General features: G+C 38.8%; 1 protein-coding gene across 2 annotated transcripts; it reads right to left on the bottom strand.

The window, feature by feature from the left end:
• Window positions 1-7: 7 nt before the first annotated feature.
• brd7 (bromodomain containing 7) lies at window positions 8-16,789 on the bottom strand. 2 transcript variants are annotated; one of them, XM_085168559.1, is made up of 17 exons: window positions 16,656-16,789; window positions 16,074-16,267; window positions 15,875-15,968; window positions 15,730-15,787; window positions 15,429-15,573; window positions 13,514-13,624; window positions 11,952-12,121; window positions 11,097-11,211; window positions 9,673-9,748; window positions 8,925-9,032; window positions 8,698-8,833; window positions 7,346-7,457; window positions 7,175-7,222; window positions 6,421-6,502; window positions 4,683-4,826; window positions 282-422; window positions 8-188 (listed from the first exon to the last, which is right to left on the bottom strand). In XM_085168559.1, exons 1-17 carry the CDS (start codon window positions 16,702-16,704, stop codon window positions 124-126), a joined length of 1,848 nt encoding a protein of 615 aa, XP_085024685.1. In that variant the 5' UTR covers window positions 16,705-16,789; the 3' UTR covers window positions 8-123. The 2 variants fall into 2 exon arrangements, with proteins under 2 accessions (XP_085024685.1, XP_085024694.1); XM_085168568.1 differs by lacking the exon at window positions 7,175-7,222.
• Window positions 16,790-17,070: the final 281 nt, after the last annotated feature.

Genomic DNA, 17,070 nt, shown 5'->3' with positions numbered 1-17,070 from the left:
GCCAAGGTTGTTGGTTTTTATTAAAAAAGGTTTATTGGCTGAAAAGCATACAAATGTAACACAAGAAGCACTTTTTGTACAAAACTTAAGTTATTACACTGAATGAGAGTGTTTGGAATTTCATTACACAGCGACGACTGGAACCACATCTGGACAACTGGTCTCCATGGCTTCAGCCGTGTCCTGCACTGAAAACGTGGAAAAGTTCTCGTCTGCAATTTTCTGGTTTTTGTAAGGTTACATACTGCATTTCACACAACTTAAGAGAAACTGCCTTTTACCTGTAGTGAGGTCTATGAAGAGCTCAGGTGGGTCTGGAGGGGCAGCAATGCCCATGGCCTTCCTGATGCCGTAGATACTGCTGACATCACATGGGGCCACCTGACTAGTCAGCTCAGCCAAGTTTGATGTCACCTTCTCAGCTGTAAAGGTAGGAGGATGAACGTGAAGACAGCAGGAAATTAAGAAAAAGCAGATTTAAAAACAAAAAAACACAGATGTAGGACTGGTTGTATTTACCAGGCCTACATCTGGTTGTTTTTTGTTTGTTTGTTTTAATCTATATATCTATTAGAGGTGGGAATCACCCTACATCCCACGATACGATATTATCACGATACTTAACGCACGATACGATATTATTGCAATTTTTTAAAATATTTTGCGATATTCAGATTCTGTACATAAAGGTAAACTTTATCAATATTCATTTTCTCTAATATCAAAGTCTCACACTCAGTCTTTCTCTCATTTCAGTTTTATTGTTGACAAACTGAATGGTTTGTATTACAGTCTAGTCCAACTTAACTGAACGCAACCATCTGGTACAATTATAGCTATTCCGAACTATGCAGTTTATGAAAACTATGCAGCCCCTTCAGCAACTGAAGAATTTGAGGGTAAATTAAAACAAAATATAATTTTACATTAAATAAAAAAGTTTTACACTTAATTAAAATAAAACATGTCTTAACTTAAAATAAGTAAACTGTCATGTTTATTGCTGCCATAAAAAAGTTAAACACATTTGGACAGTGAAGGAATGTCAGGATTCTTGCTCAGAAAAAGGATCAACATGCTCTGAAGTCAGAGCACAAAAACCTTTTTTGTAACAAAATATCGATTTCTGCTGTCCCTGTATCGATACATTATTAGCAAACAAAACATCACGATACTACACAGTATCGATTTTTTCCCCCACCCCTAATACCTATTGATACTCTGACTTGGATCAGCTGCTGTTTGTTTTTGCAGCTCCAAACATGTTGGCAACAGAGTGTCCTCTGGTGGGCAAAACAGGCAACACTCATATTCGAAGGGTGTTTCTCACATCTCTCCTTTACTTTAATTTTCATTTATTAACTGTTGAACACACAGATACATACGTATTGCCAAATTGCTAATAATATTAAATGTGATGGCAGGAGCATGCTGCTGACATGTTTATCATGGTGACAACACTTGAGTCAAGATAACGGAACTGCTATTAACCTTGTTATTATATTAATTAAATTATCCTACATTTTAATGGCAAACTGAATAAAGAAATATCTTCCTGCCTTTACACTTAACATGATTTGATTGGCTGGTGCCTGTATTGGCATTCTACATGACTAACTATTAAGTTATGAGTACAAACAGTGAGCGAGAGAAAGAAAGAAAACCGATATGAACTAAACCACATTTCTTAAGAACTGTTACATCCATTACAAAATGTCACTTTACAGGAAGTGACCTCCGGAAAAACAAGTTGATATGTTGATACATGTTAATAGCTGGAAGTGGCTTAAATATATGGTTTAAATGCTCTAACATGGAAAGGAAGCAATTAATGAATCATCCTAAATCAGTGAGTAAACTGATGGGCAGGTTTGCGAAATTGTATTTAATCAAAAAAAAAAAAAATCATTTTATTCTTGTCCTATTGTAAGATAATCAGCCTAGTGTGGCTGACTGTACTTACAGTAATTGACGTTTCTTGTTTAAAGTCTCCTTGATGCTGAACTGAATAAGGAACTAGCTCCCTTGGTTTAATTTGATTGGCTGGTGCCTGTGCTGGCCTTCCACAAGGCTAACTCTTAAGTTATCAGAACAAGACTACTACACTACTACAGCATGTAACAATTCAGTTCAGCACTGCATGAAGTCACACCATCCTAAGTAACAATTTATCGAGTAAAAAGGTTATTTTAAACACAAAAGTATTAAATGGTGATCAAGGACAACTGTTTATCTGAAAACCCCATTAATTGTAAATATAGCCTATGAAATTAGAGGTCTCTTTTTAATTTTATGAAGTCATCTAAAATAGAGAGCTACGTATTGCCATTCAGCATAAAAGTTCTTTTCCACAAAATGTGTCTCTTAATCTCTTAAGTCCCAAGGGGGTTTCTGAGCTTCCTGCTCACAAATGTAATGCCCAAATTTAATTGATTATTTCTCTGCAATTACAAACTCCATCCATACAATCTAGGTATCAAAATAAAGCTAACACTTGGGAAACTTCATCAGAGGTGTAAATATTGAAGCAGATATTACTGTGTCAAAGTTAATGAGACTGGAACACAGAAAAAGTAAGTAGATTTTATCCTCGCCTAATTTTCTTTAAAAGATTTTTAGCATATAACCCTTTTAAAAAATATGGCTCAGATCACATTTGGTTCCAGAAATTCAGTAACCAACATATAAACATCATCTGTGCAAAGATTTATGTTTCCAAAGTGAAGGAGTGAAAAATTACAGCCCTGTCAATACATGAATATCCAGACGTTGTACAAAAATGTACACAATTGGACATCATGCCTGTTGATTTTTTTTAGGTATTAAAGAGCAGAAATTAATAAAATTTTATTAACAGGCCTAAAAATGCTTTTGTTAAAAATATATTTTTGAAGAATTAACCACACATTTACATGGTAATGGCCCTTTTCTGCAATGCGCATAGAGCGTTTGATTGGCCTCTGGCCCTTTAAACTCCAAGCGGCTGTAACTTTGGTTTCTTTTGGTCAATTTGCGTGATTGACACCTCTATTTAATCATTTGAGCCATTCGATTCACTGTAACATGCCACGTTCACTCACTTCAACCAATCAGACGTTGTAATGCTAAAACCCACGTGGGCCCAAATTTACTGCATGTGGCTGCTGTCCAGTCACGTGTCTGTAGGTGGGTCTAAAATGGAGGTTGTTGAGGGAAAACGGCTCTGATGCGGCTAAGTAGGCATGGTAACTACTGGTAATCACGTGGCCACCAGCGAAAATAAGGGAGGAAATCTGCCAATTTCTGTCTTAGCGCATTTGCGCCGCTGTGTGTTTTTGTGGTCTTCTTTTGCGGCTCATTCAGTGAATTTTGGTCTGATCGTGGTGAAACTTGGTGTGTGGAGTCAGTGATAGCCCTGGAAGCTAACCAGCCTATCTTTAGCCGGTTACATGAATGTAGAATTTCTGGTTCGGTTTGTTTATCGGACTTCTGCGCATTTACGTAACAGCTCAATTAATCACGGCTTGTTTTCGGTGTGTTTGGTAGTTGTAGAAATGGTTTATATGACATTTTAGCTGAGATTCTTAGGTTTCTGTGGATACCACACATGTCTGGACTTATATTTCTCAACCCGCGTTATAATCGATTAAACGTGATCTCCTCCTTTTTGCCCCCGGTACCGGGGGCGTGGGGTTTAAGTGGTTAAAAAAAGAAATGTTGGCACAGGTTACATCAAAATGTGTTTTTCCCCGCTGGGTTCACTCTTTTAAAGACACCAGACCAATGGATGCCCTTTTTAACTATATTTTAGATATAAGATCTTGGATGGCAGAAAACTTTTTACAGTTTAACCAGGACAAGACTGAAGTTTTAATCATCGGTCCTGAGGCTCAGAGAGAGAAACTCTTGTCTAAATTACAGGCATTTTCACTATGTCCTTCGGTACAAGTGAAAAACCTGGGTGTTATTTTTGACTCTGAGCTTGGTTTTATCCCACATATTAAACATGTAACCAAAATTGGATTTTATCATCTAAAAAATATAGCCAGAGTCCGCCCTATTCTCTCTCGGGCCAACACGGAGATGTTGACGCATGCTTTTATTACCAGTCCATTGATTACTGTAATGCCCTGCTCTCTGGTCTCCCCAAAAAGAATATTTCACCTTTACAACTTTTACAAAACTCTGCAGCTCCTGCGCTGACGAAGACCAGAGGGCAGGCCCACATTACACCGGTTTTAGAATCGCTGCATTGGCTCCCCCTGTGTTTCAGGATCGATTTTAAAGTTCTTTTATTGGTTTTTAAATGTCTTAATGGTCTTGGGCCTTTTTATCTCTCACATTTGCTTTTACCATATGAACCCTCGCAGACCCTGAGGGGGATGTGTATGTATGTATCCATGATCGTTTATGTTAATGAGAGTGTGGGGAGTGAGTTGGAGGGTGGGGTGGGGTGGGGTGGGCTGCTTTTAACCATGTAAAGCACTTTGTGCTACATTTCTGTATGAAAAGTGCTTTATAAATAAAGATTGATTGATTGAAAGAAAAATATTCTGGAAAGGGGGTCCCAGTGATCTGAATCAGGCCAATGTCTACCACACCTGTGATGGATGCAGGCTACAGAGGTAAATGAAGTGTTGTTCGAGGTGTACAGCTGACTTTAGTGGAAGAACAAAGACGCCCATGCACTATGAGGCTCTTACCCAGCTCCAGCTCCTTGGCAGTCGGGGCCAGCAAGCAGATCATGTTTGGTGGCTGCTTGGCACTCAGACGTTCCCTCTGAACTTCCTGCAAGTTGCGCAGGAGCTTTGTAGTCTCGTCCAATTTCTGCTGGATGTTCAGGGCTTCTGTGTGAGGGAAGGAGAACACGCAGCGAGTAAATACTTCCTCTGAGTTCCTCCAGTTACCTTCTGGTAACCCCCCCGCAAATCATTTCTTTCTAACACAATATAGCCACTGTTTCTGAGCCTTGACACAGACCCCTGGGTTCTCGTGTTACATTAATACTCGAAGGTGCCGAAAGCTGATGACAGAAGAACTCTAGAAAGATCTCAAAGGAAACATAATAGGATGATGGACAGCTAATATGTCGCTCAAACAGTTGTAAACATTAAAATGTTTACATTATATACTATCTTGACAGAACAATGAGCCACGGTACACTTATGTATATACATAGGGAGAACAAATATTATAATAAATAATGGCCATGAATTTTAAAAAGTACCATGACAGATTTTTCGTCATATCCCCAATACTATGTGAACTTGTATTTTTCTGATTCTCATTTCTCTTCTCATCAGCATGAGGCAGGTCCTTAAACTGCATGTAGTGCCACAACTCTTCTTATTTCCTGCCATCAAGAAAAGGCATTAAAATATTTCTGCTGAGTTAAAAATGAATACCACTAAGAAGGAAAATAAATCCCTTTTTGATTGTCATACCATCAAAGAACGATGGGAAGCCAGTGGGGACATTAACAGTGCATTCATGCAGAATAATACAAAAAAGATACATTCCCATGTTGGCTTTGTCATCTCAGTTTTATTTAAATAGCAACAGCATTCATTCAAAGGTACTTTTGATCGTAAAGATAAAGATCCTGCAAAAAATTGGGACTGTAAGAATTATGACACAAGAACTGAAGGTCTGCAAACTTGTATCATAATTCCATCATGCTCTATCACAATATCCATTTTAGGATGTTAATGCTCAGCTAGATCCTGGTAGTCTGGTGAGTGCTGTGATATTTAAAGATGTTTTTTTTCTCCAGGTAAATTTCAGTATTTTGATGATCATGTTTATGATTAAGTGACGTTCCCTGCGGTAAAAAACAAAAAAAGGGCTGTTTTCCCTACTGCTCATTTCCCTAAAAAACCCCAAACAAACAAAAAAACAACTCCCCAGAAAACAACAACCCAAACCAAAACCCAGGTATGAACTGAACCACTTGTTTTGAATTGTTAGGGTCAGGGCTGTAGTGACTGAAAGTTTCCTGTGGATGTAGATCTACATCTGTATGTAGATGTAGAAGACTAGGTGCTTGATTTTGGCAAAAAATTTAATCACAATTACTAAGGTCACAAGTTTTTGATCATGTAATTAACACAGATCCAGGGCTGAGGACCGGGCAGTGACAAAAGATGAACTAAATGCGCCCATCAATGTAATTTGGGCTTTTGGGTGGAAAAAAAAAGTAAAGTGGAGGTGCCTGAATGACAAAATAAGAGCATGATTGCAAAACAGAATTTGGCACAATAAGCATTTTATCTTGATTAGCTTGTTTTCATCATGGAAAGATGAAAAGTATTCATGATGTGTTTATAGTGCTTTCTAAAGGAACCAAATTAAACATTTTTAAAGACTTCAAGATGTTCTGATCATTCCTAAAAGTGTAATTAGCTGCAACTTTAAATACAGGAAAAAAAAAAGTCATTTTACCCTCAGAAAGCTCCTCAGTCATCTGCAGGCCTGCAGCAGAGCGCAGGAAATCCAGTCTGTCAGATGTTTGGGGGTCAGCTACCTACCAAAGACAGAGGGGAAACAACATGGTTAGTTAGATTAGAAAAATGCATTCCACACTGGACATAAAAGGGAACATCACAATCTTTTGAAGCTTCTTTTGTCATGCTACTTCTTCACTACAATAAAATCAGGCCTAATCAAAAGCTGCAACACCCAAGCAGGGGATGAGAGTAAACTGGAGGGCAGCCAAAAACAGCAAGAAGCTAGCACAGAGGGCCGCTGTTTGTCTGACGGTGGGCCCCTGCTCTGGTTTCCTCTACTGCTCTGAGGAGCGATTCAGCTTCACAGTCAGTGGGCAGTAGAGGAAAACAGTCCTCTCAAAATTCTCCAACAGCGGGCCTTGAGTATGTAGCACTGCTGTGTTTTAAAAGGAAATGTTCTTTCCATCCTTACGCCAGGCCCCTGCTATGTTGACACAGCTGGTGGATGCAGCAGTCATCAGCTGAGGCCATCTAGAACACAAATTAAATCCATGGGGTATAATGCAGGGGCACGTGATATGCTTTGCACTGAACAGCAGCAGCTTCAAAAGCAGTGCTGATGAGGATGAGTGGCTCCGGTTTTGTATTACATAGCGAACGCTGGCACTCGTCACTCGACTCACCTCACGCACATTTCTATTACATGCTGCACATTTTTTGATCAGGGTTTCAGCTCCAGATTCTCTCACCTCCACGGTATCCTTGTCCTCTTGTATATTTGACAGCTGCTCTACTTGCTGGAGGAAAAAATGACAAAAAACCCCAACCCCAAAGCAAAACAAAAACATTTATTTAGTGAACTGGAAGACTTTCCTGTCCTGAAATAAAAAACAACAAATGACGTCAGAGAAAAAGCTTACTTGCTCGGTGTTCTTCAGGATTCTTGAATGCTCTCCGTTTGTCACTGCATCCAGGAGGTTGTCTGCCAGTTTGTACACATACTCTTCTGATTTGGCCAGGAACTCTGACAAGCTGCCAAACAACCAACCAAACGAAATTTTACTACAGTTATTTCCTATGCAGCAGCGGTGTAAAAGTCTGAATCATTTTGTTGACTGAGAATAATGACAAGTAGTTGATATTGACACTCCTGCAAATTGGTGGAAAAATAACTGCACCTCCTACACAACCAGTCAAATAAGGACATGCTACTAATGGTAATGAAAGATTTTCATTAATTTGTAAACAAAATCATACTGTGCGTTTCCGTTTAGAGGAAAAAACAGACACAAGAGACAATGAGCATGTGGTAACAATAAGCTAAATACATATAGTACTGTGCAAAAGCCTTAATTCTTTCTTCATTTCTTTATATTTTGCAAGGAAAACATACACAAAAATACAATATTTATGGCAAAAAACAGAGTCTGTGCAACTTGACAGCCACCTGTTTAATACTGAGGCCGCTCGGTCAGTATTTAATAGTCACAATATTGGTTGTATGTGACATATGCGGTCTGTTTCTGAATGACAGATGTCAATCTTTGATTTTGGAGTGCTCATCCTTCACAAGCATGAGAATGGCCAACATAAACTAGGTTTTATAAAAGGGGAGAGCAATTCATTTTCCCAAGGGGCCACATGAGAAACTGGGGGTGTTGTGAAGAACTGCACTGGTCCCAGTTTCCCATGGCCCCTTGGAAAAATTTATTGCTTACCCCCCCCCCTTTTTTTTTTTTAAATCACCTTGCATTTACTGAACTTTTCAGTTGAATGAAATAAAGATCAACTATATATATATATATATATATATATATATATTTATTTTTTATTTTTTTTCTCCTTAAAATTCACCTAAAAATTATGTAGACAAATAAAATTTAAATTAAGATTCTGTCATGGATAACTAATGGTCCCCACTGGCTGCAGCCTTCATCATAAAACGAGCCCATGTAGCTTCACTACTCAAACCTTTTTTTTGGCTTTTATATTCCCTAGATCTTTTTCATTCTGAACACTTTGGAGTTCCACAAGATGTACCAACCTGTTATGAGCATGAACATCATGAGAGAATAAAACAGAAACAAGATGAAACTGAAGTTTACGAAGAGATGAAGGGTTTGAGTCAGGGTGAGGCTCTGCTTAGTTGACCTCCTCCTGATACAGAAAATCCAGTGGAAAAAGAGGAACATCTGGAAAGTAATCAGTGAGGAATGCCTCGCTGCGTAAAAGCCACAGAGCTTGGGTCCTTACACAGACACGCTGTTCATACCTGTCTGAGCCCTGCAGGCTGGACTCGTCTCCATAGAAAGAGTAGATAAGGTCAGAATCTTCCTTGCTGATGTTGGCGAAGCTGGAGTCGTAGGTTGGCGCGTAGGAGGTGAATGGCCCATAGTTCATGTAGGACACTGTGGAAAGTGCCGCACACAGATAATTTATTGTCTTTCCTTTGAGACTCTGATATCAACAATATGGAGAAACATAAAGGTAGAGCCGTACCTGGGGTGATCCTGTTCCTCTTGTCCTCCCTAAAACCCTGCAAGGTGTTCACACCGCTCTGCAGCCGGTTGGACATCATGCCGAGTTTCACAGGACAATAACCCACATCTGCAACAGCAAACACAGTTTTTCCCCTCAAGTCTCTGGCTGCATCATCATTTCTTTTATAGGTCTGGAAATACTAATCAACCATTAAAATTTCCCACAGTCATAGTTTACAGAAATTAAAATCAAAGAAGCCAAAGGAAACTTTTATTTCGCTTTTTTGTGTATAAAATGTTGTTGTGTAAAGTGGATATATTATGCTTCTATATTTGTATTTTTGGACTTCAAGAGTGGTGCAGCCTCTCAGTTCATCCACGGCCAGAGCTTACAACAGAAGCTGATGGTGTTTTCATTTATAACTGTGTGGGCTGCAGTGATGGAGTCGTGTAGTTACATTTCTAGGGTTTCAGAACATTTTGCGCTTATAATGTCTCTGTGATGTAGATTTAACACAGAAGTATAACTCCAACTGAAAACAGACTGTTTTAGCTCCTCTTTCTTTAAGCTGTTTCCTTCTGATTGGTTGTCCTACATAAACCCCTTTGACTCAAAATTCAAGCCTGCACTTTTGGCCTAAAGGGATTAATGGTATATGTGCTGATCTTTTTACATTAAAGCCATATTCAATATGAACATCCACCGCTGTGGCAAATTGTAATAATTGGTCTAATTGAGCTCTTTTATAGTTCCAAAATGGTCTCACCTCCTGCTGAGGGATCTGCTGGGTTGAGGATAGCCAGAGTGGTAGAGCCATCTGACTTCCGCCTTGCAAACTCCAACTACAAAACAAATAAATTGTAAAACCACAGCTCAGTAAAAGAGGAATAAAAATAATGAGAAAATATTACATTATTGGATTGTAGTCAATTAGATAAGACACAATGGACATCAGATAAATAACCAGCACTGACTCTACAACATCGTCTCCAGAGTCTAAAACAAAAAAGAAGGTGTGGATATATTTTAAACTGGGGCCCTTACTGGTTTTTAAACACAAAGCCTAATTTTTAAAATAGTGTGCCAAAGCTCTTTTGGCAAAACAAAAGCGGCAAAGCATTTTTATCCATGCTCTAAATCTCTGTGGTCACAGACTGCACACACAGCCTGTAAAAATAATAACACTAGTGAGCACTGATTACATACCATATCACAAAACTAAAAACACAGTGTCCAGAACATGTAACTCAAGTCTTTTCAACCTTAAGCAGCTGTTCTGTAATTCTAAAGAAATTACAAAAATGTGAAGTAAAAAAACAAAACAAACTATTCTTCCACTATGATCTGTTTATTAATAAAAGGAAACATCAGTATATCTTGATTCAACTTTATGGGCCAGAATTCCTAAATGGGGCAAAATAACAAGTGAGTGCAATTGCCAAATAGCACTAAAGTTTTAAAGGTTTACAACTCTTACAATTTTGTCCATTTGTAAATATTGAGAGAACTTTTTTTTTCTGGTGCAACATATTAGTAAATCTGGCCCTATGGGGTTAAACGAGGATCTGCTGGGGTTAGTTGGTTCGCTTTGTCTTACTTTTTTCCCTCACTGAGAAGAAAAAAAGAAAACATAAGTTAATATTTACAATTTATATGTAATGGAAATCTGAAAGGATTAATATATGTCTCATATTAGATTTTCCTTATCTAATCTGCAATGACTTTTCTTAATCCTGCTTCTTCTCATGTCTTTCTCATCTACCCTTCAGATCATTTCATTCAATTACTGCTTTCAACTTTCAACAAGCTCTTGCTGGCTACGTAATCTAAAGCGAGTTAAATTGCATCCGCACTTAAGTGTAAACAATTGGGAGTTATGCTTAAGAAATCACATTTCCGCTGTACATGAGTTTAACTTCTCCTTTCCATGGTTACTATTTTGATTTATAAGATAACCATGGTGCAAAATACTGCGTTATACTGTTTGATAATGCATTTAGTGTTGGAAATTTTGTCTAAATCAGTAAAAACTGCTTAAGATTTATGAGCAAGTCATTCCACGAAGTTATTTAGAACATTCTTAAGAGAATGGGACCTGTAATACCACAATGCCATCTGAAACATTATGATCTAAAAGATCAGATATATCAGTTTGAAAGCATGTTCTTGTGTTTAACCCTGCTTTCTCACATCAGACTGCAGCACTCTGTTGGACAGCTTTCCTCCAGACTTCTCAATGACCTTGCGTATTTCCTGAAGCTCTTTCTCTGCTTTTGCTGCTTCGTCCTTAGAGTCTTTGTCCTGTCTGCAAATGAAAAGCAAATTGAAAGATGCCAGATGATGAGACACACTGACCATGAATGTACTTTGTGGCAACAACAAAAAGTATACACACAGCAGAGAGGAAATTTGCAGGAATTTTTCTGTTCATTGTATGCCCACAATCTGTGTTCATTCCTCAGATAATTTACCTGTAAGCTTTTGCTGACGTCAACAAACACAATAAAGATTTTGAGACAGCATAATTTACGAGATAAAAGGTAACTGAATGAAAAACAGCCTACTACGTGGCTTTCTGGGGCTCGTCCTCTTATAGCGAGTCATAATAAAATGTATAATGTCAGCATACGGGTTCTGTTACATCACCAAGTTAAAACACAGCTGTAAAAGATGATAGCCAAGAGAAAACAAGCCCCAGCATGTCATCAAGCATTCCCCACATTCTCAGCCTCCAGCTCCACAGTAGAAAACAAGCTCACAGGAATCAACACAGTGCACTTATGGGAAACCGTTTCCACTCATATGCTGCATCTCTTCATATTTCTCAGTTCTGCTGATACAAATGTGAAACCTTCTACTCTTTTAATTTTACAAATATGTAATTGTGTCAGGCCAACTGTAATTTTAAGGAGTTAAAATATTGACAGTATGGTCAGGAGTATTATTAAAATCCCTCTATGAATTGCAGTCTGGGCTCTCCAAGCTACACTTAAATGTGGCATCAAGGATTAAGGACACGTGTGCAAAGTCAACATGTGAAAGGACCTGGGAGTGCTGGGTGTCTGTGACCTCTCGCTGCTGTCTGTAGTCGCAGGTCCCTCCTTGTTCTGGTCCAGAACGGTGCTCGTTTGTTCCTCAGATTTCAAAGGTTGTTTGGCAGAAGGGTCAAGACCAGCCATAAAATCTATGCTTTGCTTCAGGCTGTCCAGCCTTTCCTATTAGGGAAAGTGAAAAACATGCTTTTTACTTGGATTTAAGAAAGAGAGAAAAAATAACCAAGGAGAGGAAAACTGTGGAGTTTGTGAGCATCTGCTGCCCCCAACTGTTGCTTTGTTCCTAACGCAAGGTTACAGCAGCCTGACTTACAGATTATTTTACAGCAGGCTATTTATCAGTAGAGAACACCTGGGTCCTTATTTGAGTGCTATTTTGGAACTTTTAGTACATAATTCACTTTTCTCTTGTCTCAAATTTTGTAACTCACTTGTTATGTAAATGGTAAATGGCCTGTATTTGTATAGCGCTTTACTTAGTCCCTAAGGATCTCAAAGCGCTTTACACTACATTCATTCACCCATTCACACACTGGTGATGGCAAGCTACATTGTAGCCACAGCTGCCCTGGGTACACTGACAGAGGCGAGGCTGCCGGACACTGGCGACACCAGGCCCTCTGACCACCACCAGTAGGGGTGAAGTGTCTTGCCCAAGGACACAACGACCCAGACTGTCCGAGCCGGGGCTCGAACTGGCAAACTTCTGATTACAAGATGAACTGCCAACTCTTGAGCCATGATCTTTAGATTACTATGAGCCTGTTTTCAAATTGTCCAGAATGCAGCAGCTCTGCTGCTCACAAAAACAAAACATTTTAGTTAATTTTAAAATGTTATTAATAACACATAAACCCTACATGACCAGGCTCCTGACTATATAACAGTGCTAGTGACACCACATTCCAACAACTGGCCTCTCCGGTCATCTGATTACAGTCTGTGAACTATTCCACACTCTTCTATTTGAAATCCATAGACGACCAAGCTTTTGAGGTTGCAGCTCACAAACCTTGGTACACGCTTCCTTGTTTTAACAGACTGATGACAGCAAATTTTTATATGTTAACTTTTCTTAAAATGTTTACCCCTTGTATGTAAGAATGAATGTAAGACTGTATGTTTCATTTTCTGTCTGCATGCTGGGTAGTACTATGGAACTATGTGTTTTAAAAAGTGGCATTCAAATAATGTTATGGTTATATAATTATAAAAGAAAAATCGGTGCATATGAATGCAGTATGTTTGTGTGCATTTTTTATTGCTGACAGATGTCTAAAAAAAACTACAACAGCTAATGTGGACACAAATCATCTTTACAACTTTAAAATTGCTGCAAAGTTTGTCATACATTAGGCTTTATAAAAATTTAGATGCACAAAAAATTATTTGAAATAATTATAAATAATACATTTTTGGGGCTTTCAAACGGAAGTTTTCTGTTATCATGTACACTGTTTTAAAATAAAGCTCCTTAATTTTTAAAACTTGATGAACCCAAATTACCCCCAAGAAAAAGAGGTAAAAAAAAATGATGGTCCAAGGTCACAATACCTGGCTCAAGATCTTCATTCCGGAATGTAACAGTTTCCGTGCTGCTTTGTGGTAGATTGTCTCAGGTTTGTTGTAAATCATGGCATTTTCACACATAATCCTGAAATCAACCTGCATCAATGACATGCGTAACATTTTAAAGCATGACAAATACAACAGCTTCTGTTAGTTAAACACACCAAAAATGTGTTCAAATGTGGCCTTTAGGGAAAACAAATATACTTAACATTTTTAACATGATTTTAAAATTTTTTGAATAAGATGAAGACATCATTGACAAAAAAGCTCACCCAGTTTTAGCAGTTTGATCAAACAAAGAAGTATAATCTGCAAATTGCACTGAAGCTACTTGTCATCAAAGACAGGCAAAAAACATCAAGTATCAGAACATACATTAAGAAGGGAAAAAATACAAAATTTTCCACCCAAAACAAGTATCATTAGTGGATGTGAAAGGACCTGGGAGTCCTCCATAAGCACCACGTCAGTGTGTCCTACAGTAAGCTAGAGTATCACAGGGCTCTAGAGTGCGACCAATTTGGTTGCAAATGCGACCAAATTTTTCAGTGGTGCGACTAAAAAAAAATATTTGGTTGCACCTGTGCGACCAACTGTTCGGGTAGCAAAAAAAAAAAAAAAAAATCTGCAGCCTTCCCTGTGTCAACAACAGACGCACATTATGCCCCTATCGTGGACTAAACCAATCAGAGATAGTAAGGGGCGGGACCTCTCTGATTGGCCGTGGTCCAGTTGAAAGTGCAGGTGGAAGTGGGAGGTGAGTAGCTTGAATAAAGCGATATCAATTCATTAAATCCTGAATCGACTTTTAAAACTGTGTTTTGCCAGAAATGCCAGATTCTCAGATTAAAGCTCACAAAACCATTTCAACAACAACCAAACAGCAAATGAGAGCAGGTTAACGGACTCCACACAAAGACGCAAACACAGAACGGACCGACGCATCAGAATCAACTTTGTCTTTCTCGGCTTTCTCACCCGACGGCCCGTAGACGGACACGCTGTCGGAGCTTAGCGATTCTGATGCGTCCGCGCTGTGATTACGTCTTTTTGCGCTGATTCTGAGCTGCAGGTTTTGTCTCTCTCCAACCAAAATTCGCAGAGCCAGCAGCAAAAGAAGCAGCAAACTGCACTTCACATTTGATCAATGTCGTCATGAATTTTGCTGTTTTGCTTTCACGACTATTGAAATCACACTTCATGCACAGCTAGCTCTCTCTCTATCTCTCTCTGTTCTTCAAGAACAGTTTCTCGTCTCCAATCTGTTTTCTGTATTATTCATTCGCTTATTACCCACCAGTCTACCGTTGTTTACAGCGCTGTTGGCTGCTGTCTTTTTCTTTTCTTTTTCTTTTTTTCACTTAAATGAACAAGAAAGCCTATTTTTTCTGTTGTTCAATACTGAAGAAATTTAAACTTTATATGCAGAACATTGTAGAATATTTTTAAGGTTATCTGCTATAAAAAGCCAGACCAGGAAAATCTCCTTCATGTTTTTCTGTGTTTTATTCTCAGTTACTTTCACACAAAGGCATCTGCTGTGATGTTCACAATTCTGATGAAGTCCGTACTGATAAATGATCAGAATTATAATATTTCTCACTGTCTGAGGCCAAGTTGAATCGAATCGGGACTTTGAAAACCGGAGTCGAATGGATTATAGAAATCAGCGATGATACCCAGCCCTAGTGAGCAGCCTAGGCACGACAGAAGTGGATGTAGCTGTAAAAGAAAAACTTTAAAAAGTTAGGCGTACCGGTACGCCCATGGCAAAAAGTTAGTCTAGAGCCCTGTATCAGCAATTACAAGAGCTGTGTCTTTAAACTTGAAAGAACGGTTTTATTTATTTCTTCTAACCGAATGCAATAGTACAACTGGCAGTAACACAGACATGTACCTTGAGTTCATCCAGTGACTGGTAGCACTCTTTCTTTACTTTGTCCTTCATTGTACTGAAGTCCATGGGACGCTTGATTACTGCAGAGTAACCAGGAGCAATGAAGTCTGTCACTGGAAATGAAAAGAATGCGTTCGGGTCTTTCCTGCAGAGGAGACACAAACAGTTTTTAGTCGCAGAAATATCATTACCTAATGCGGTGAGTTGCTCACCTCATTATTTATAGATATTACTAAATGTCAAAAATAAAAATGCAAATGCACAATTATCCCTGATCAATAGGTGATAAATGCTGCTGCACCTTTGGAGCTGCCTGATGAGCTGATTCAAAGCTTCCTGCAGAGGAGTCTGTTCTTTTTCTGTGGAAAGGAGCAAAATAACTTAAGATTCTTTCTACAACCTTCAGAATAAGTGTTAGTATTAATTTGGGAAATATTTAACATTACCTTCCTGTTTATCAATCTCTGAACGTATAGGAGTCCTGCTCTGCTCCCGGTCATCATCTCCATCTGCGTCCTGCCCTTTCTTCTTTTTAGTTACCTAAAATAAACAAACAAACATACATTAAATTCACACACACACTACCCTTTTAAAATATTTAACATTATATGCTAAAATATCTATACCAACAGATATGATATTTACCTTCTTCTTCCCCTTTTCCTCCTCTGGTGACCCAAAGCTTTTCTCTTTATCCTTTTTCTTCTTCTTTTTCTTGTCTTTGGGTTTGTCAAAGTCAGCCGGCTGTTCGTCATAAAAAGTGTCAAGGCTCGAGCTTCCTGCCGTCACTTCATTTCCGGACACTTTCAGCACCAGCTTCAGTGGTCTGTCTCCATATTCTGTACAAACAAATACCGATTAATAATAAAATAAAAATAATGGTGTGTGACTACAGTGAGAACATACGGCAGCTTAGGAAAGCTAGAAACAATAGCCGCTAACAACTAACACGAAGTCATTTAACTTACGCTGCACGTCTAGCGAACAATGTATTGTATTCGCACATCACCACCTCAGTATTATTATTTTTCATTTAAAAAATGATGGAAACGTGTAGATATCCATATAACTAAGCCGGGAAGGTAGTTTAGCAATAAGCTACTTTACCAACTAGCTCTATTGTCGTGCTAACAGTGCTACAATGCAAAAACACAGGGGCTACGAGTTAGTTTAAAATGTAAAAACGGTTTATTCTGATAAGCAGCTGAACTGTGTGGGATGAAATACCTTCATATCCATGTTTCTCGGACTTGTGCTTTTTGTGCTTCTTGCCCATTGTCTATGTTTTGGTCTGCACCGGCGGCCAACTGCTGTGGCTGAGCACTGTGGTAACGGAAATAAAATTTCACCAGAGGCAGATACACTTGCAGCGTCACCTGTCGGTGCGGCGGTGGTAATACCCATGTCTATGGGTACGACCGCCCTTACAGCCGGAAGGAGGCGACATAACCTTTGAAATAAACTTCAATCACGGACCCAGGCCTGCACAACTTCCATTTGCCATGACCCCCCCCCCCCCTTTAAAATAACATATGATAATAATCGTTCACCTGGAGAAATCACTGTCAGCTAAAATGCTCTTAAGCCACATACAAATACAGGGAGCACATGTTAACCACACTCGTTATGTATTGATAATTCA

The sequence above is a fragment of the Neolamprologus multifasciatus genome, chromosome 1 (assembly GCF_963576455.1).
Source record: "Neolamprologus multifasciatus chromosome 1, fNeoMul1.2, whole genome shotgun sequence".
Lineage (NCBI taxonomy): Eukaryota > Metazoa > Chordata > Actinopteri > Cichliformes > Cichlidae > Neolamprologus > Neolamprologus multifasciatus.
This window is presented reverse-complemented; position numbering and strand designations above follow the sequence as displayed.

What these genes read in the sequence shown, in the direction of transcription:
- brd7 (XM_085168559.1), bottom strand. Translation starts at nt 16,704, where the DNA reads ATGGGCAAGAAGCACAAAAAGCACAAGTCCGAGAAACATGGATATGAA. An exon ending in ACAGAGTGCTGCAGTCTGAT is followed by an intron (nt 9,749 to 11,096) that starts GTGAGAAAGCAG and finishes TTTGTTTTGTAG; the next exon opens with TTGGAGTTTGCAAGGCGGAA. An exon ending in AGCCTGCAGGGCTCAGACAG is followed by an intron (nt 7,458 to 8,697) that starts GTATGAACAGCG and finishes GTTGTTTGGCAG; the next exon opens with CTTGTCAGAGTTCCTGGCCA.